This window comes from Anabrus simplex, chromosome 1, assembly GCF_040414725.1.
Source record: "Anabrus simplex isolate iqAnaSimp1 chromosome 1, ASM4041472v1, whole genome shotgun sequence".
Classification (NCBI taxonomy): Eukaryota; Metazoa; Arthropoda; class Insecta; order Orthoptera; family Tettigoniidae; genus Anabrus; species Anabrus simplex.
The window spans coordinates 284,173,685-284,196,332 of NC_090265.1; the positions used below are offsets into that span (position 1 = coordinate 284,173,685).

Here is a 22,648-nt window from a genome sequence, read left to right on the forward strand (position 1 = left end):
AAGACAAACAGCTACACCACTCTTACCTATAATAGCCCAGCTATCCATCAGATCACTAATATTTTTAAGAAACGCAGCATCAATATAGCCTTCAAGACAATAAATAATAATCGGAACATATTCCTCAACCACAGTAGAGTCAATAATAACAACAACATTTACTCAGGGTCAGGTGTTTATAGGTTAAAATGTGCCCAATGTGGGTTCACATATTTTGGACAAACCGAGAGGAGCTTTTACACGAGCTATCTGGAACATTACAATGCTTCCAAGCATAATAAGCATTCGGCCATTAGCCAACGTATGACTGAAACAGGCCATAAATCACCTTTATAGAAAATGATTTGATGGTCATTAAAAACCTAAGCAAAGGGAAATTATTGAACGAAACGGAAAACTTGTACATTTATTTGGACCAATCTTATAACAAAAATAACGATGCCATCGATAACAAAAATCCGTTATATGAAACAACTCCGAGGTTAATCCAGACCGTAAATCAGAATAAAGTTTCCAGTATATTTAAATCACAGAACGCATGTGGTCCAATAGCCACACCTAATGCCAGGCCCGCCCAATCCAATTCAAGTAACACCTCTCAAGCAACAATACAGACGCACAATTTGAATATCACGCCCACTTCCCCACCAGGCTCCACCCCTCCGCTTCAGCATCGATACTACACTAGGAGCAAGCTTAGCCGTTTAGACACAACCGGAACAATGGATCCCAGCTAACGTCGACAAGACAAGCAAGTTCATAAGATAAACACTGACTCTAGTTTATTACCGTATCGGGTTCCACATTCATAATTCTAATTCCCCGTTTTTTCTCTTATCCAGTTACAGACAACTCATATTCCTCCCAGATTGAATATGCACCAATGGGGAGTTTATCCACAAGAATGACGGAATATTTTTATTCCGATAAACAATGATTGAAATCAACAATATGTATCCTACTTACATGCTTCAACCTTCAAACATAACCATGCTTCTTTCTAAAGGAATATTCAAACTGTTTCAAACCCTAACATGAACGACTTTAACCAAGGTTCCGGTATTGTTAAAATTTCTTACGACTCAGGCGACCATATCTGCTGATGAAACCCCAACTCACGCAGTGATAAATTCTAGTCAATTCATTTTGAGAAACCCCTATTCACGCTTGACCAATCCAATCCACAATTGGAATTCTAGTCATTATAAAATAAGTTAATTCAAATTTCATTGTTCATAATACGAATAGAATTCAGAATAAGGTCAACGAGATTTGGATAAGAAATGTAATTAAAGCAACATACAAAAGAAAGCCCTCTTAAATTTACAATTATATAAATTTCATCTATTTTTGGCCCAAATGTTGTCTTCGTTTGAATGGATTTCATTTCCAACTACATGTGGACTATAAATTGAATATTAACGATTTTATCCAAGATTCCGGTGTTGTAAAAATTCTTATGACTCAGGCGACTATAACAGCTGAAGAAACCCCAACTCACGCAGTGATAAATTCTAGTCAATACTATTGAGAAGCCCCAATTCAAGTTGTGATCAATCCAATCTGCAATTGGAGGTCTGGTCATTGTAAAAAATGTAATTCATTGTTCATAAATTCTGGCAAGGTTAATGCACTTATTGTACATACTGTACATATTGTAAACTGTGTAAATAGCATAAGACAATTGTATTTAGTATTAAGTTAGTTTACTATAAGTTCCAATGTTTATTTTTAATTCTTGACCTTAGGATTAATATAGGCTGAAGATGCCCATAACTACGGCGAAACATGTCCCTAACTGGCGTGTTTCATTCATGTAGAATTTAACCACTAAAAATATATATTTGTATTGAAAAGGTGGATACAATAATTTTAATCTTGAAAGAGTTTACTTACATGCCACGTAGATGAGCAGCTCGTCTTCTTTCTCCCAAGTCTTCCCAGCCCAAACTTTGCAACATTTTTGTAACAGTACTCTTTCGTCGGAAATCACCCAGAACAAATCAAGCTGCTTTTCTTTGGAATTATTTCCATTGCTTGAAACAAGTAATCCTGGTGAGGGTCCCATACACTGGAACAATACTCTAGTTGGGATCTTACCCGAGACTTGCACGCCCTCTCCTTTACATCTTTACTACAACCCCTAAACACCCTCATAACCATGTACAGAGATCTGTACCCTTTATTTACAATCTCATTTATGTGATTACACCAATTAAGATCTTTCCATATATTAACACCTAGATACTTACAGTGATCCCCATAAGGAACTTTCACCCCATCAACGCAGTAATTAAAACTGAGAGGACTTTTCCTATTTGTGAAACTCACAACTCAGAACCTGACTTTTAACCCCATTTATCATCATACCATAGCCTGCTGTCCATCTCACAACATTATACAGGTCATTTTGCATTTGCTCACAATCTTGTAACTTATTTATTACTCTAGAATGCATAACAATGATGAATATTATTCCCAATCTTTAAAGTGGGTCTTGACAAAATGACATGATTTGTGAAGAGGTAAGAGAAAGAGGTAAACTGATGCGCATTTCCTTAAAAAGGACCTAAGGGAAAAACATTAGTAAAAGCAATACACTTGTCAACTCCCAGGATGAGAGTATAGTAGTGTACTCAGTTCAAGCCAGATAAATGGCCAACAATTTCTGTCAGTGTTGCCACCAAAAGAAAAGTGTATTATTTCACCAATATGTGAAAGCATTTTCAACTCTTTATAAAAAATAACCAACAACTTACAATCAATGCTCTTAGAAGTTCTATCAGAATTCTGAAATACTGCATCATATGCATATGCATCATGTGCATAAAATTAATTTTTGTAGGAAATCAACTGCCTTAAAAATTTAGTTTTCCTTTTGTTACTAATCATCATTTAAATCATGTTCCTATCTCTCGACACATGACTTAATTTGACACCATCTTCATAGGCAGCCATTATAAACACCGATATAATAAAACATAAAATCTGCATTACTACTATTATCGGTGCTAAGTTACTGTTACTACTTATGGAAAACAATGGTATTTCCACAATATGATGGGGTAAATTTCAACCAGTCACTCAAAAGAAATCAGGGCAAAACCTATATTTACATAAAATTAGTTCAAGGGAGTAGAAAGTAAAACTCACAAACAATGGTAAACCACTCTACTAAGACCATGACAATGAAACAGAATATATGCTACTAACACTCCAAATTCATATAGAAACTAAAATTTACATCTTACCTCAGCTTCCTCATCCAAAAGTTCTTCTTCTACAACTTCAGCCTTATATTCCAGCAGCAAATCACGAACTGGTTTTGCATCTAATGTGCAATTTATAAACTGGTGCTGAAAGATGTGAAGATTTATCTTAATATGACTCTATAACACAATAAATTCAAAAGTAGAGACTAAAATAAGGGTTGCAGATGCTACTCAATTCATAAACTTATACTTCATCCTTGTTTCAGGAAAAAACTTAGAAATTATTAACTCTATTACTGAGCTATGCTGCCTGGGTTGACCAGGGGGAAGAAAATATAATGCTGTTTATAGCTTTAGAAGTTCACTTTCCATGAAGCAGATATTTATAATTAAAATTAGACATAATAATAGTTTAAAATTTAACTGAGGCATCCAGCAGTTGAAAGTCAGAATATCAAGCCTGGCGACTGCTATAGCAAAATCACCTATAAACCAGGTAGCGCATCACATCTGAGTCATTCCTATTTAAATAATAACTTTAATGCAGCCATATGGCCATGTACAAGTTATGTTAAGCTACTGTAAATAATCAACACATAATTAACATTATTTTAATTTTACAGTATTCCATAAGGGATTTTGCTAAGATTTTCTATGTTAGACTAAAATTACTCCTCCAGGCAGAATATTGTTCCGGAATTCCCTCCTTTGGAGCACTTTAGAACATGATATCTCTCACAACGTTCATTGTGAAAGTTGTACACACAGTCTTTTTATCACGTGCATGATAGGTTTTGCTTCTGCATAAACCGAGATCGATAGCTGCAGTCGCTTAAGTGCGGCCAGTATCCAGTATTCGGGAGATAGTATGTTCGAACCCCACTGTCGGCAGCCCTGAAAATGGTTTTCCGTGGTTTCCCATTTTCACACCAGGCAAATGCTGGGGCTGTACCTTAATTAAGGCCACGGCCGCTTCCTTCCCACTCCTAGCCCCTTCCTGTCCCATCATCGCCATAAAACCTATCTGTGTTGGTGCGACGTAAAGCAACTAGCAAAAAAAAAAAAAAGCTTCTGCATAATCGGTGGTGGAAACCATGCACTGCCATTCAGGTCACCAGGTGTTGCAGTTTACAGTTTGCTCCCACCCATCTGCGAGAAGGGTTATATGTTGGATAAGCAAAGTTTAAAGGAATTGTTTGGGAAGGAGAGAAGGGATTTGTACCTGTTAGGAAGGGTAAAATGAAAGCACATTTCTAAATTCAAGGGTTCAAAAAGTCAAAGTAGAAAATCATGTACCATAGGAAGAGAAAGTTTGGAAGGGAATTCCACAGGGTAGTAAAATTGGAATATTACCATTCTTAATATATGCAAATGATTTAGGGAACAATATAACATCAAAAGAAGATTGTATGCAGATGATATAATTGTTTATAGGGAAATAAATAACACAGAGGACTGTACAGAATTACAAAGGGACCATGACAGTATCTAACAATGTGTTCAAGAGAATAATATGAAGATCAATGGAGGCAAATCAATTGTCACACATTTACAAATAGGAGCTTAAAAACTGAATTTAAATATACTTTGGATGAGGTAATTGTCCCAAAAGATAGGTGTGAGATTTGAAAGTAATTTGCACTGGAAGGGTCATGTTGATTACATCGTTGGGAAAGCATACAGATCGTTACATGTTATAATGAGGCTACTTAAAGGATGCGACAAAGAATTAAAAGAGAAAACTTATTAAAGTATAGTTCGTCAATTATCGGAATATGCAAACAGTGTTTGGGATCCTCACCAGGAATACCTAATAAAAGAAATAGACGGTGTGCAAAGGAAAGCAGCAAGATTTGTAACAGGAGATTTCAGGAGAAAAAGTAGTGTACCAGAAATGTCAGAGAAACTTGGATGGGAAGCTTAAAGTAAGAGAAGGGAGAAAACTAGACTTATAGGATTATATAGAGCCTATACAGAAAAGGAAGCATGGGGAGAAATCCATGAGAGGCTTCAGCTGGAAAATACCCGTATTTACGCGAATAATGCCCGCATATTTATTTTTTTAAATGGAGGCAAGAAATTGGGGTGCGGGTTTTGAGTCAATATTGGCATTTTTATTTTTTATTTTTTTCACAAAATCAGCCTTCCTAAAGTTAGGATGCAGGGATTATTCGGTGGCAGGGATTATTCGCGTAAATACGGTAATTATATCGGCAAGGCTGATCACAAATATAAAATTAGACAGGATTTTAGCAGAAATGATTGGGGTAAATTTTCATTCACTGGGAAGGGCGTGAAGGAGTGGAAGAGTTTACCTGGGGAAGTGTTTGATCCTTTTCAAAAATCTGTACAGATATTCAAGAAAAGAATAAACAGCAACCGAGAAAAGAAATGTTAGAGGGCAATCGACCTGTGTAGGTTATTGTAATAATAAAATTTGTGAATAAATTAAATCCATCCCCTTGTCTATGGAGACTGGACGGCTGAAGTAGGGGAGTGCCTGTAGGGGTGAAATACAGTGGGGACTTTGAGGGCCCTGGGACCGCTACGATAGCTGTGAAGGCCCTTCAGTAACTCTGAAAATCAGTGGCAAACGGGACTCTGGTCAAGACACAGCAGGTCGTTATGCACGTTAGGTACCAAAATGGGTTTTTAAAAAAAGCAATGTAAATTTAAAACTTATAGGAATATTGTATAGTATTTTTTGAAGTGATTCCACATACAGTATATGAGTTAATTATATGTGTAAGGACAGAAGATATGAGTAGAATTTTGTAAATAATATAAATTTACTAAGGATGAGCTGTGTGTTTAATAGAAAGAAATGTTAATGTAAATTGTATAATACTGTAATTTAGGAAAAATGTCATCTTTTAAAAAAAATGTAGTTATTGAGAATAATGTAGTTTTGTGTATCATTTGCTACGAGGTAGAGACCTCATTTGCAAATAAAGTAATTTGATTTGATCTCAAGATCTTGTTTATTTAAAGGGAGCCAAACCAAGCGTGATTGCATATACATCTTTTGTTCTGTGCAGATGAACTTTCGAAGCTATTTCAGAGTCTGGAAAAATTACTGGGAACAAACAAACACTAGCTTCATTGGCACGAAAAGAATGATGTTGCATGACAGTATGCATTATTTGCTCTCCTGAAAGATAATTCTGTAGACATCCAGTCTCTGGTGCTTCATAGGGTAGCAAACCTTCCTTAATGACAGAAGAAGCAGTAGTGGAGTTGTTCGTGATAGTGTTTGTTGTGGTAGCTGTGGCAGGCAGAACCCAATTTCTGTTTGTAGCTGGGGTATTATCTACTGAATTTAAGTTTTTTGTTAACTTCACTATTAGAATTTTTTTTATAACTTTGAAGGTGATGAAGAGAACGCGCTGAACATGACACTACTGGCATGCTTCTTTCCTCCCATGTGACTTTTTAATGCCTGCTTCCTCATGTTACTAACAGAAAATGATGATTTACATATTTTACATACGCTGAAAATTTGTCCTAAGAAATGGGTTTCAACCATGTTCTGAAAATATCATCAAGCAGCATTAAGCAAAGGTTTCCTTAGTTTTGATGAAGGAATTTTTAACCTAAAACAGAAGTGTAATATATGGATACTGTAAACGTCTTTAAACAGTCCTTGTCAAGCCAACATATGATAGTTTACATAAGGATAAAGATTAAATTGTGTTATTTACCTGTATGTTAGTATATTTTATTCTAAAATGGAATATCTTAAATATACTCCTCAGTTCGTGAATGATGAATTAAAATATGAAGTGCACCTTGAAATTTTGTGAATATGCCAGTGCTAAAATATGTGCAAGTCACAAATGACACATAACACTAAAATAAATACAATTAAAATAATTTGAATAAATGTTGTAAAAGTCATAAATGTAAGGAACATCATCATATGTACAGTTCACACATAACAACAAGACTTAATACGCACTGGTAGTTGTAAATCAAAATATATTTCATTTAACCTTGAGAGACATTACTCAAGCTCTTGAAACCGCAATTACGACTCTTAATGTCTATTTCAAAACACATACAAACATACTTCACAAACACTAACCTCCAACCCAACAAACAACTTTCGACCCACAATGTGATGACACTTCATTTTAAGTCCATTCTCTATTCACAAAATTACTCATGCGTGATATTACAAGTTTCTAGTTGTGCCCCAAATCTTCCGCATCCTTCACAAGAAAGATAGATTACAAATACAACATGGCATGGCCCGGGCATTTACACAAGGCTTGCCTACGTCAATAATAATAATAATAATAACAATAATAATAATAATAATAATAATAATAATAATAATAATAATAATCTGTACTGGGAGGTACACCTCTAAGCCACACATTTAAATCTTGCGCCTAAAAGAACTCCTCTACAGGAGAAACTGTGAACTTGAAACTAGACCTACTTAAACCTTTACTGAGAACATGTCACTACAGTAATTTGACGTAATTTTGTTATTGTGAAGTTTCCAGTACTGTGGGTATTTCTACTTGTTTTGTTTTCCATTCATCAAGAAGTTTGGACATTCTCTCATAGATGTCACTACTAGAAAACCATGATCATGCACCCTGGTGCGAAGTGAAAGAACTTTTTTGAAGAAGTTTCGTATTCATAACTTTTTTTTACTAATTGATGTTCATTTATTTTTGGGTTGGCAATATTTATGTTTTCTTTCCGCCAGTTTTGAATCCAGCCAATCCCTAATTTTTGTAATTAATTTCCAACCAATCCCGTATTTCTTCTTCGACTATGAGTGTAACCTTTGAATTGACCAATAAATTGAAAGGGTGGGGCTAGTTTATTCGTGATAGGTCTCAAACTTTTCCCGATGGTTTATAAACTGCGGATTTTCACGTCTCTTGGCCATTTCATCGTCATCTAACTAAGTGTGTGTGTCAAGCAGGAGGCGGGAGGAGTCTCTTCCATCAGGCAGCAGTTCTTCAGCAAGGTAATGGCCATCTAAATCTTACTTTTGCTAGCTCCGCAGTTTAACCTGAGGGAAAGGTCCAAAACTTTAACTATGTAACCAACTTCTCTAAAATGTAAGTTCTGCCGGCTAATGTAAAAATTTCATAAAATCTCTAACTGTAACTCGGGGATAGAGAGTGATGTACCCTCTCGAGCTCCCCTTCATATCGGTTTGAGGTGACTACGTTTTGTAACTGGTTTTCTTCCTTTCTGTAATGTCTTAATTTATTCTTATATGAGTCACCTCAGTAGGTTGGGAATAGTCCTTGTTTCCTCGGCCTAGTGCCCCTTAGGTTTTAAGAAATCATATCTAGGAGTGCAAGTACTCGCCTCCATTCAATTTGTGTTTCGGGCCATTTACTTAACCTGTTCATTTCTGCTACGGCCTAATAGGTTGGGTACTAGATACCCCTGTTTCAAATTTTGTAAGTTGTGCCTTGATGGCAAGTAATTGTAATTTTCTGATATTGCCTTGAGTAGGCTTGAGAACTGAGAGCCTGTTAGCTCTTTTTCAAGTGTTTTAAAAGTGCCTCCGGGAGGCCTGATATTGTAATTGCTGGAGAAAGGGCTCCATGTATTAGGGGATTTCTGCCCTGAAGTAAAGTTGTGATCTTTGTAAATTTGAGCGTGTAGCTGAGGAAATGTAAAGCTAGGGGCTAAAACTCAAAGTGTTAAGGTTCTGAAATCTTGGATTTTTCTAAGTCTTGTACCCGTTTCGTTGTTATTTGTTGATTTTTGAAATTCTAAAAAAGAAAAGAAAATTTAACCTTTGTTAAAGTTTTAAATTTCATTCTTGAATTTGTAGTTAGACCCATTCACCCCGGCACCTTCTTTTACCTCTGTGTCCACGGGTAATCCCATAACAATAATAATAATAACAATAATAATAATAATAATAATAATAATAATAATAATAATAATAATAATAATAATAACAACAACAACAAGAAGCAGCACTTGAATGAGTATTAAGTTTTAACAAATTTCACACTTTGATGTATTCAGTCAGTGGGTTGTTGTTGGGTATTTTTTTTCTATTTTGAGGTGGAAATGAGCGCAGCTGTCATTACACAGTGTACGAACACAGTCATACATTGTGAAATTTTGTGGTAGAAGCCATGTATCACATCTAGGCAAATATCAAAGCTGCAAACGCAATATTACTGATCAAGCTCACAATTTCCCAACAACAAAGAATATTAAACAGTAAACGGAAGATTAAAATATTAAAATCTTGACTGATTGATTGATTAAGTGATTGATTGGTTGATTGATTGATTGATTGATTGATTGATTGATTGATTGACTGATTGCTTGTAGGTAGGTAGTCGCTACTGCTTGCTATATGTTATCCATATAGCTATTGATGCTACTTCATATTTGAGACTGTGCTTGTTCTTTATGTTTAACTTTTCTTTACAAATTTTTCCTGGCATAAAAGATGCCCCAGTCGTTAACTCTTAAAATAATGCTTCTATTACAAGGATAGATATGGTACATCCAATTTATCTGGTAGAAGAACAAATTTCTAGGTCTTCTTTTTCTGAATTCCCTGATAGCCAGGCCATCTACTAATTTATAAATTAAGCAAATTTGGAGTTAACAACATTTTCAAATTAATTTTGCATGTAAAAAAGGAACATATTTATTGTACATTACTGTACACGCAGGAATTTTGTTATCTATTAACCTCAAAGTTTTCAAACGTATTAAGATATCCTATTGTTAACTTCTTTCTAAACAACAGATTTACATACCTTTAAAAGTTCTTCTGCTGTGGGCCTCTGACTAGGATCCTTTATAAGACACTTAGCAATGAAGTCATTGAAATCCTTTGACCATTTGGATGGTTGATCCAGCTTTGGAGGATCTGACTTCTGAATCTTAAGAAGAACTCTCATTGGTGACATTTCATGGTTAGGAGGTTCCATTTGAGCAAATTCAATCAGTGTAATCCCAAGGGACCATATGTCTACCTGAAATACAAAATTTATCACTACTTTTAAAAAGTAATATGATACAAAGTAGGTAAATTATTGCTTAAGGGAGAAAGTACACCTTTGAAGGTAAAAAAATTGCACTTTTCTTTGTCCTAAAATGGTTAATAGACTTCGCTCTTTCTAGTGGCGAAAGAATTTTTAATATATCTGCAATAGTTTCTGAGATAAAACAAAAAAAAGTATATAGGGGTCAGCTGATCTGAAGCACTGCCGCGCCACATCTGTTTGAATTATTTTGCTCCTTTTGAAAACTGGCGCTACTAAATCTCTCTCAGGCATGCTCCGTATTACATTTCTCTTTGTATATGAGAAACAGGAAGTCACGTGATGCTTTTATTTACAAATGTATCTTGGTTCCCGTGGTAACGGAGCACATGTTATATTGAGAGAAAAAGTTATAATAATTTGCCTGTGTTTTAGTACAGTTTTTGCAAGTGGTTGTTCTCAGAACTTTGAAATGGGTAAACGCAAAGCAGTATATAAGCCTAAGAAAGCGAATTTCCATGGAAATAGGCATACAAGTACAAAAAATAACATTTGTGATTCACCTAACCTAAATAGTGCCTCAGCAAAGAAGCTTCTGAAGGACTGTGGCAATAGCAGTAGTGGTTTAGATAATGTAAATATTATTTTAAATGTAAATATTATGTTTGAACAGTTGGTTTTTTTTTTTTTGCTAGGGGCTTTACGTCGCACCGACACATATAGGTCTTATGGCGACGATGGGATAGGAAAGGCCTAGGAGTTGGAAGGAAGCGGCCGTGGCCTTAATTAAGGTACAGCCCCAGCATTTGCCTGGTGTGAAAATGGGAAACCACGGAAAACCATTTTCAGGGCTGCCGATAGTGGGATTCGAACCTACTATCTCCCGGATGCAAGCTCACAGCCGCGCGCCTCTACACGCACGGCCAACTCGCCCGGTTGAACAGTTGGAAAAGTGTCTTCAGAGAGAGGCGGGGTGGGGCACAAGGACTGAAATGTGGGCTGGCGAGAATTCTTAAGATGAATACAATAATAATAATAATAATAATAATAATAATAATAATAATAAAAAGAATGCCACCAGAGAGAACAGCCAAGCAAATTCTGGAATACATGGAGAACAGGAAGACACAAACTAGCTGGCTTAAAGGGGTCAAGGAGGATATGGAAGAAAATAATATATCACAGCAGGTAGTATACAACAGATAGGAATACAGAAAAATCATCAACAAAATTAAGGGATTCCAAGATCAAAGTAGCAAAAAACGGACCGGCAACAACTGGTCACGAGAACGTAAAGAAGCCCACTCCGAAAGGATGAAGAAGTACTGGGCCGATCAAAAGAGGAAGAACCGTAAATGAATGATGCTTAACGTGGTCCATAGTAGACCCATTCGAAAACAAGAAGATTAATAATAATAATTGAAAACAAACAGAAACTTTATTATAAACTAATATTCGTTTGCAATTGACACCAAGTTAACTGAAAATTAATCTAAATAACACAAAGCATATTCATAGGACTTCATTCGCGTTTACCTCAAAATAAAATACAAACAGAAATGACGTGCAATATGCCAACAATAAAAACAAACCTGAACATAGTTTTTACTTAGTGTGTGTAGTTTACTGGTCATTGTTAATGGTGGTGGAATGGAATTACTGTGAATGAAAAGAAGAGCATCAGCAATTGTCTGGTTGTAGAAGAGCATGAAGCCCGCTGAACTGAAATTTCTCTCTGAAGCAGAACTTGATGCTTGCATACATATTACTTTCTTACCGATCTGGTGAAATTTTGAATAGTTTTGTCCGTTTGTTCTCCAATAGGACGCTATATCCATCTTCTTCCATTCCACGATTTTGCTTTAAATATCTTTCCAGCTCATCTGTTGGAATAGGAGCATCATGAACGTCAATCCACAAAGAAAACTCCATTACTTTGGTAGGTTGTGGCATAGTCGTGGAGTGTAACGACACGGAAACATTACAATGCTCGTCATTCAAGCACACCTCGTTCATCATAAGTTCTATATCTAATCATAAAAAGACAAAATCAGTCCGACTCCTTTAATCTATACTAATATAATAAAGAGAGTGCACGAATTATGTTAGTTTGTGTATACCTGGAGGGTAATCTCAGAAACTACTGGACCGATTCTAAAAATCCTTTTACTAATGTTAATATACATTATCCCTGAGAGACATGGGCCGTATTTTATTTTCAAAACAATTCGAGGTGGGAGGGAGGCGGGGAGATATAAAATAATAGGCTAATATAGGCGAAATATCGAATTTGTCGTGCAAGGACAAGACTAAGCTCATTTTAAGCTCCTTGACCCAAAGAACAAATCTCGGTACGCCCTACGGGCCCGAAAAACATGCTTTAAGGCCCTTAAACCGACCGTTATGGAGATATTGGCACCACACTACCCCTGCTCTCGGAATCGGATAAGGAAATGAACTGCCGTAACCATAGCAACGCCAGCTACAGGATTCTACAACAGTGAGATTATGCATGTACGTTTGGGTATAGCCTCCAATCAAAATTTGTACACATAATCCCTGAGCATATGTATAATATATCTCGAAAACTTAACATGTAACAGACGTGAAGTGATATGTATAATCTCTTTTAAAACTAGACATGTATTATTTTGTTTTCGGAAAAGACACTTAAGGAGGGGGGGGGGGGGGAGAAGGACTGAAATGAGGGCTGGCGAGAATTCTTAAGATGAGCATATCTACAGTATATCTCAAACACTTAACACGTTACAGATGTGAAAATTGATATTTTTTATATATTTTAAAAATAAAAAAACAGGTATTATTTTGTTTTTTGAAAAACCACTTAACGTGGGGGAAAAGGGGATTGAATTAATTTTATTAGGGTACTGGTATCTCAAAAACTGAAGTTGTTACAGACGTAAAAATTGGTATTTAGAGTCTCCTTTAAGAAGAAAGAAATACGTATTCTTTTGGTTTTGGAAAATCCACTTAAGGGGGGATGAAAGGACTGAAATATTAGTTGAATTATTTGTATGAGGATACTTATATCTAAAAAACCTAAAGATGTTGAAGACGTCAAAATGGGTATTTGAAGTCACCTTTAAAAATAAAAAACACTAATTTTTGGGGAAAAATTAACTTCGGAAGGGGGGGGGCATTGAAATAGGTATTGAATTCTTTTCACAGGGATACAAATATCTCAAGAACTGAAGATGTTACAGTCGTGATAATTGGTATTTGGCTGCTCCTTTATCAATAAACATGTATTTTTTTTGTTTTTGGAAAAACCACTTAAGGGACTGAAAATAATTGAAAAAGCAGGTGAATTTTTAAAATGATTACCGGTATATCTACAGTGTATGTCAAAAACTTTACATATTTCAGACATGGAACTTGGTACTTGGAATGTCCTTTAAAAATAAACAAACATGTCATTCTTTTTTGTTTTCGGAAAATCCACGTAGGTGGGGGTGGTGGAAGGGCTGATAAAGGGGTTGAATTCTTTTTATGCGGATACATATATATCAAAATCTGAAGATGTTACAGATGTGGAAATATGTATTTGTAATCTCCTTTAAAAATAAAGAAACCTTTTTTTTTTACTTGAGAGAAGACTTTCTCACGTGAACAGTTCTATGTCGCATGGTCATCTCAGCCCCAAAAGGCAATACCACACACTTGGTTTACAAAGAGTTTCTGGGGTAAATGAAACTCAGTTTTTCAGTGAGGTTTTATACTTCAGGGATTTTCAGATAATGTTTTAGTACAGTACCGAGGAACGATTACTTTTATCAAATTACGAAATCCACGCGAGAAGCCGCGGATAATTGCTAGTGTGTACATAAAGTTCACTGCAGATCGTACAGCACACAAAATTAACGTCTTTCCCATCACCGTCAACTGCAAGCTTGAATACCAACCAAATACGACGTTTAAGTTTAGGAACCGGTTCAGAAGTCTTGTATTGTGCGGTTTTTAGTTCATTTGTTCCTTCTTTTTTTTTTTTTTTACTTCATGATTTTTGGCATGGTTTCCTTTTTTTTTGGAACTACAGTCCACATTCGTTTCCGCTAACAGGATAGACAGAGAAGTCAAACTGAAAACCACAGCAAATTTGATCGGCTCCACTCGACCGTAACGCAACGCACTCCGCTGACACGCAGTACACTGTACACATTGAAGCAGTCAGCCCATAGAACTACCACAGCGCTGCCCTTGGCTCACCGTGTACGAATGACATAGCGCTGGCCCAGACCGGCCCGTGCGATGACGTCACGGGCTTCTTATGTTCGAGCCTTTCAAAGCCCATTGCAGCCTACTGCTGAAGCAGCTCATGAGCTGGGCCTCTCTGCAGGACTCTGCCAGGAAGTACCCTTCTCCTAGTCAGTGGATGAGCAGAATTACAAAGGCAGTGTAGTATCAACAGGTAATTTTCAATGGACCTTTATTCACTGGGTCACTTGAAAAGTCTAGAAGAGGGGTAATATTGTGTGTGCACACACAGCATGGTCAGAAACGTGAACCAATGTATATGAGCATTAGAGGTCGTATTGATAAATAATTTGAAAAAAAAAAAAAAAAAAAAAAAAACAACAATCTTGCACCATTTCCATTTTATCAGTTTCTGAAGTTAGCCAATCATATTGCTTCATGGGAGAATTCAAATGGCCTTTGCAAGGGAGTGTTACTAAAGCTGCACAAGGGCTTAAGAGCACCAACTGGAGAAACAAAGACCTCTGAGCTGAGAGGATTGCACCATACCAAGTACGCTATGGTGACACCAGCTGAAACCCACGTTGTGTTTGTGTTTAATACTGATTTCTCAGCATCAGTAGCTCCTAGGCAAACAGTCACTTATGGAAACATTCATTAAGCAGCTTCGTGGCATGCATACAGTAGACTTGGACTCACATTGCAACACAAGCCGCGTTCCAACACTGCTTCGAAGAGCCCATTTAAATTCACCTGCAAAGCAATGTGACTGGCTAACTTTAGCAGTGATAAAATGAAAATTGTGCAAGATATTGATTATTTTTCAAATTATTTTAATAATAATGTTATTTGCTTTACGTCACACTAACTACTCTTTTACGGTTTTCGGAGACGCCTCAAATTATTTTATCAGTATTTCCAACCCTCTCACGCTCATATACCCACGTTGTTTCCTACCACCCTGTATATAAGAGAAAAGAGTCCAAAATTGTCCAACTTTTGGGGTGACTTCAGACATGTATATGAATAACTGATGTCCCTTCATGCTAGAGATGGGCAAAGTTGTTCTTTTTCCGGAACAGTTCCAGTTGTTCCGGTTCCAATAAAATACTATGTTCCGAATAATAGTTCCAAAATAACAGTAAAAGGTTTAGGCAGTAAGGAATTAGAAAATATTAACGAACCTCATAAATGCTCATTGAAAAATTGTTTCCTCACTGCAAGTTTCATGCTTTACTCTTAATGTCTGTAGGGAACGCTGAAATATGTTTATATAAAAAAAGTGGGTATTAATGAAACCTCAGAAACACCTTAATTAAATTGAATTTTCAGGTGTGATCTGTTGTTAAATGTTTCATTTTTCAGGTATTTTATAACCTACTAAATAAGTTTCGACAGTTATAGATTAATTAAGAAGACAGGTACCAGTAAAATATGAAATATTTATAATACCAATATAATGGTCCGTTATTGGACATTATAAATTTTCCAGCTAACTCATTCTTGGTTGCCTGCGTTTCGCCCTCATGTGCTAAGTTAGGCTCGTCAGTTGGGACTTAGCACACCACCCAAGACGCAAGGCCTGTGCATACCGTGGAGGCCGCTGCATAGGCTACTTGAAGCCACCAGCAGTGCCAATGCACTATGAGAGCTACGTCTCATTTTCAAAAATTGATGCCTGCCTAGCCATCAAATAATGTAGATGTTGATTCCCATAGGGAACCTAAAATATTTATCCCGAATGAGTAAATTTATAATACCAATATAATGGTCCGTTACTGGACATTATAAATTTTCCAGCTAACTCATTCTTGGTTGCCTGCGTTTCGCCCTCATGTGCTTAGTTAGGCTCGTCAGTTGGGACTTAGCACACCACCCAAGACGCAAGGCCTGTGCATACCGTGGAGGCCACTGCATAGGCTACTTGAAGCCACCAGCAGTGCCAATGCACTATGAGAGCTATGTCTCATTTTCAAAAATTGGTATTGGTATTATTCGTATTATAAATTTACTCATTCGGGACAAATATTTTAGGTTCCCTATGGGAATCAACATCTACATCATATGAAATATTTAGGCCTTGTTCAATAACATTTGGTATAACTGATATCGCCATGTTTTATATACCGGTATGTATAATAGTCTAACACTTCGTATGAACAAATTGCAGTGGATAGCACAACACAAACACCCGTAGATCACGCTAAAATAATACTTTGATGATGCACGTGGTTTCATGCAGCAAGAATTCATACGAATAAAGATTAAAAATCAGTGACATGCACACTTTCGCTGTCTGTCAGAATGCTGACCAAGATGCGCGCCTCTACGTCTTAGATTCATATTTTGTGGGTTCCTTCCCTTTCCACTGATGCTCCAGTGCAGTCAAGTTTCAAAGAACTTCGAAGCCAGTGCAGAGAAATAGCACTCATGTTCGTCCAGAGTCGGAACAATCAGCCAACCAGGAGAGCGGAACATGCGCGGTTCTCAAACACCTAGACCAATCAGGACCGTTGGATTCGTTCTTGGACCAATCCCGCTGACTGCAGGCGATATGGAACACTGTTCTTTCGGAACAGGATGTTGCTAGACCAGTCCCGCTGAGCGCAGGCGATACGGAATACTGTTCTTTCAGAACAGGGTGTTGTTAGACCAGTCCCGCCGAGTGCAGGCGATACGGAAAACTGTTCTTTCGGAACAGGGTGTGCTAGACCAATCCAGGTGAGTGCAGGCGATACCGAACACTGTTCTAAATCAGGTAGCACTGATCCAATTGCTGCGTGTGTGTGACGAGTTTGTTTGTGGTTTTGGTTGGAGACACTTTATTTCTCTTCGGCTTCGACGTCTGGCTTGACTAGACCTAGTCCTGAAGAAGATACCTTTATACCCTAGTCCTAGGACTAGTCCTGGTCCTGAAGAAGATAACTTTATACCCTAGTACCTGAACGCCAAAATTATAATATATCCTGAAGAAGATAGCTTTATACCCTAGTACCTGAATGCCAAAATTATAATATATAATCTTTTTATACTTAATATGCCCAATTTAGACACTCAGACATGATGTTTTCCTACGGCATCTCCCTTTAGAAAGGGCAATACCAATTAATGCTTGACACATATGTAAAGGTATTCATGTTCAGCTGATGATGACTAAAGTCGAAACCGGTCCTGTAAACTAATTCTTACAATAAAAACTGTATTGATAAGGTGCAAACCCTTTCTTGTCTTACATATGTAAACTCTCAATACGGAAATGAAACTAGTAAATCAAGATATGGTTTAACGATGATACTGTATGATTCATGTTCGCCGTGATGTGAGATATGAATGCGTGTAATGCGGTATGTGAGTAATTTTGGTTATGGTGTTAACTGGGTGAGCCAGGCCTATTTGCGGCGACCCAGCTATCTGATCTGTGCTCTCAAATCAAGCTCATGAGCCAGTGACTGGTTCTTGTCATGCTGTTACGATTCTGATCATAATAACGTGTCCTGATATATTATTTATTCAATCTTCTTCGCATATTTGGTCTCTGAGAGAGAGAGAGAGAGAGAGGGGAAGAGAGAGAGAGAGAGAGAGAGAGAGAGAGAGAGAGAGTGTGGGGGAGAGGGGTGTAGTATGGTTATTGGACCTGTGTTATTTTTCAGTTGCTTATGGATATTTGCTTTTTATCATTAATGTTATTTTATCTCACCTTTGTTTCTGGTTTGCTCAGCCAATTTACATGCTTATTTAAGGATTTTAAGGATTATACTTGTTTAATTTGACTCATGTTTAATTGTTTCCATAACTATGACGACTCCTTTTCAAACCTCCTTGTGTTCCATATATGTTTTCTTTTCTACCAGCATTTCTTCACTGGCATTTTCGATTACTGGAGATACAGTCTCTATGGAGATTGTTGGAAGCCATGTTTCTTTTTTTTTTTCTTTATCTGGGAAACCGTGATAATATTTTACTTGTGTGAAAGCTGCTACTTTCACCGCTTTATGACATCGGGTCTCTAAGAAAGAAAATTTATCATGTTTTAATTACCACTGTCTGGTAATGATTGAATATTATTGCTTCACTTTTCATGATACCTCGGTTGCGACAGTGTAAAATTTCATGAGATCCAATTTGATGAGTCAAACGACTCGACTACGACTGATGTGTCTTCACAAACTACGTTTGTGAGTATTCAACTCCCTATGTTTCCCCATTTTGCTTGTTCTATGCTAATATCCTAATCTTTCCTTGCTAAGCTTATGTTAATAAACCTTATTCATTTTAATTGACCTCTGCTGTATGTTATTGTCTCTCTACTTTGAGGACATGCCTTTTACACTTTGTTTCTCTAATCTAAGAGGCCCGGATTCAGCTCCTGGCAGTTTCTAGCCAGTTTCGAGTGATCCAGAGTAAATACTGTAGGTAGGTAGGTACGCAGTGTACAATACAGGTATATTTAGTGTCGAATCATGGTTCTACCCCTACGTTACTGCATTCATTGAGAAACATGAGGTGCTAGGAGGGAATTATTAACCAGCATGTGGCTATTGAGACATACATAAGGTGTAATACTTTGAAGCTTGGTATGAATGAGGTCATGGTCTGATTTAACCATGACGTAGGTGTAAATTATGTGACAATAAGAATCTATAAAAGGGCTGGTATCCTATAGTAGTGAGTCAGATGGTAGTGAGCAGTCAGATGGAAGAAGACACTCAGCCAGTCAGTCTGTGAGATGGACGGTGAACAGTGAGATAGTCATATGGATACGAAATCTTCAGTGATCAAATATATTAGATGTTCGGAGTGTGTTCTGTGTATGTGTTCAGTCGAGTCCACTTATGTTGTTTCGGTGACAGCCGAAGATAGAACCATTGAGATGTAGAATAACAGTTCTGTGGATTACGTGTGAAGTTGACTGAGCAGTGTGGTTATATATTTAGGCCATGCTGTCTTTCGTTGGTGAAATTCATATTAGAAGAGGCTACCAAATTGGATTTATCTAGGAAAGCCATCAAAAAGGATCTGGGAAAACATCCAATATACTTCCCCTCCATTAGCTCCACCCTACACAGCATTCCCCCTACCTCCCCTACTTCTTCTTCAGCTTCCCCTCGCCTACCACAAGCTCCTTACACACAGACAAACTAAGTCAGCTGAATGACACAGCATAAGGGAGGACGCAAAACATAACATGCCCGACTATGAGGAAAATAATTTCATGTATCCTAATACACCTCACCAATATATACTCTCACAAGATTTTCTCCTTCAAATACCACCCTTCTTACTTAAATGTCTCTCTCATTTCAGACTTATTTCGACAGTCAAACTTTAATTCAACTTCAACTACAGTCGTTTTCAAGAATTCCCCGAAAATAATATTTTAAGAAAATCTTTTATATTCTTAATTTTACCTTCAAGATTCAACAAGCATATACTTCTCCAGCCTTAAAAAAAGACGCCTTACGGCAATTTTATTCGTTAACTTGGGCGTTGACTTGGAAATTTTTAACCCAACATGAACGATTTTATCTTATGATTATCATAATCATCACAGGTGTTTTATTTGACTTGTCAATTTTTGTTAAATCTTTTAGCTGAAGATGTTCTATAATAATTGGAAGGAAACATGTTCTATTTAGTATTATACTCGAGAGATTAAGCTGGATTATGTTATGTAAATAATAAACTAGCTATAATAAACTGACAAGTATTGGAAGGTGGGAATCTCCTTGTAACATTAACATACTTGGGTTGAGCCAATACAGGACAAAGTATGAGATTTATAAGCTGTAATTTAGCCAACCAGGCAAAAAAGCGATCAAACACCTTTCTGAACTTAAAGATTAAAGTGTCAAAAATTGGCAGACACATAAACTTTTTAAAACAGTGTTTATATCAAAAATTCACTCCTAAATTTCTAAATTCAGTACAGAGAAAATCTTGTACAACAAAATGGCATAAAGCTACTCAAGAAAAAGTTAACAACTTGTGGATCAAAAATGAAATTCCGTCCGTACACAGAAAAAAGTTTTTTCTAAACTCTAAGTTATATAATGCTCATGCTGTGGGTTACTGTAGTCACCTCCTAGTTTGTGAACCATGGGCAACGGCTGAGTGGCCTAGTAAGTGGTCCTGAGAATTGGGATACCAGTTGCTATGGAATGGGAGTGGGCATCTCGGACACATTCAGAGTCATGGCCCTCCTTGTGCTCAGGCGGCTAGGACTATACAATTCATCGGTTGTCCATAACCCGTTAGAGGAGAGATCCTCACTTGGGCTATGTGCAAGTAGGGTAGCATCCTGCTTCATGAATTTACCGAGCTCAGAACATTTTAAGCAAGCCTCGGACCAATGGGAGTAACGGAGTCCCACTCCCATTCGACAGGCGAGGGACTCCTTGGAAACAACTTGGCGAATGAAATGGAATTTGATGAGGAGCTATCAATATTAATGGGGCTTATGTGTAACTGGCTGAGTCAGCAAAGAGGATGCATCTGGATGTGCTAGGAGTAAGTGATATTTGGGTAAGGGGAGATAACGAGGAAGAGATAGGAGATTATAAAGTGTACTTGACGGGTGTTAGAAAGGGAAGGGCAGAATCTGGGGTAGGGTTCTTTATCAGGAATATCATTGCACGCAACATAGTTTCTGTGAGGCACGTAAATGAGCGAATGATGTGGGTAGATTTGTCAGTTGGACGAATTAGGACTTGAATTGTCAAAGACATATTAATGTTTATTTATTCCACCTATTCAATACATAAAAAGTTATTTTAAATTATAGGGACAAGTTTCGTCCTTTATTTAAGGGCATCTTCAGCCTAAATCTCAATCTGAAATATAAAAAATCAGGATCCTGATTGTTCTTAATTGTGGTTGATTTAAAAAAAAATTACAAATGAATGTGAGGATGATGCAGGAAATAGTTATGATATTCTTAAAAATAAAGTCTTAATAATGTCTTACAAACAAATAGACATAATTTATACACTTTGTTGAATGTCCTTGTCTAAAAATGTGATATAAGTTGCATATTGGTAGTTCTATAAGAACGCAAATTGCTACGTTGAATCTTGTAAAGCGGCACCCTGTGTTGGTTGAGGGTGTTAGAGATAAGTTTGGATCCTAAACAGTTCAAACGTCAGAATAATGATGAAGAATGTTGCTGATTACTCCAAGTGGAGTTTAAATACATTTTAAAGCTAGTAATGAGACATTTCTACTGCTCACTCAAATTATGCTGTAGGGGCGAGGGAAATGCTTGATACTTTAAGTGGGGTTTATAATAACATATAAAGTGGTTAAATTGTTGTAAATCTCATGTAAAGAGATAAATCTATAGTCTTTTTTAAGCATGAGTGAAGAAGAGTGCTCAATGGTAAGCAGCTGTGTTAAATATTAGCTGGAAGGAGCGACTGTAGCTTCTTGTGTAGAGTCGAAAGGGAAATTTGGTTTGAAGTCTCTTTATTAATGTTAAATTGGTTAGCGTAAAGTTGAGTTGGAGAGAAAACGTTGTGTGTAATTTCATTTATTTTTGATGAAATAGTTAAAATCAGTAGTTTAATTAAAGACTTAGCCTTTTTAAAAGAATGTCTTAGACTAAAATTATTACCTAGATTTTTGAAACATGCCCAAAGGAAAAACTTATCTTCTCCTTATTTAATCAAAACCCAAAACAAAACCAATGAAATTTGGCTTAAAAACAAAATTAAAACTATATACAGAAAGAAGTCCCTTCTAAACTTACAACCACACAAACTACACTTATCTGTATCTCAACTTCTAGCTCCTATAGAATGGAATTCATTCCAATTGCATGTAGATTACAAATTAAACATCATCCTAAATAAGAAACAAATAACGCCAGATAAAAAACTCGCCTTTATAAAAGAAAATACACTACAGTCACCTAAAAGGCAGGAAAATAGAAACAAAATGACTCCTTCAACGATATCATCACCACTATAGCAGAAATTGAGGCTAATATTTCAAAACTACCTTTGGAATTACAAAATGATACTAGACATGACTTAAAAAAGAAACTACCAACATTAACTGAAGGATTAAATAAAAATACTATTCTTATCCAAACTAAAATAAAACAAAATAAAAGATAACAATATAATAATACCCAAAGCTAATAAAGGAGAAACTACTGTTTTATTAAATTAAAAAAACTATATTAAAAAACTGAAGATTTTTTCACAAATGTGACTTACACAACAATTAATA

The 22,648-nt window shown here is 36.6% G+C and overlaps 1 protein-coding gene across 1 annotated transcript in view; it reads right to left on the reverse strand.

The window, feature by feature from the left end:
* Nucleotides 1-22,648, reverse strand: part of Slik (Sterile20-like kinase) — a 733,683-nt gene that overhangs the window by 456,604 nt on the left and 254,431 nt on the right. The window contains exons 6-7 of the mRNA XM_067159768.2: nucleotides 9,977-10,195; nucleotides 3,252-3,356 (exon numbers count right to left, since the gene is read on the reverse strand). Coding sequence (XP_067015869.2) covers nucleotides 3,252-3,356; nucleotides 9,977-10,195 — 324 coding nt within the window. The remainder of the gene's footprint in view (nucleotides 1-3,251; nucleotides 3,357-9,976; nucleotides 10,196-22,648) is intronic.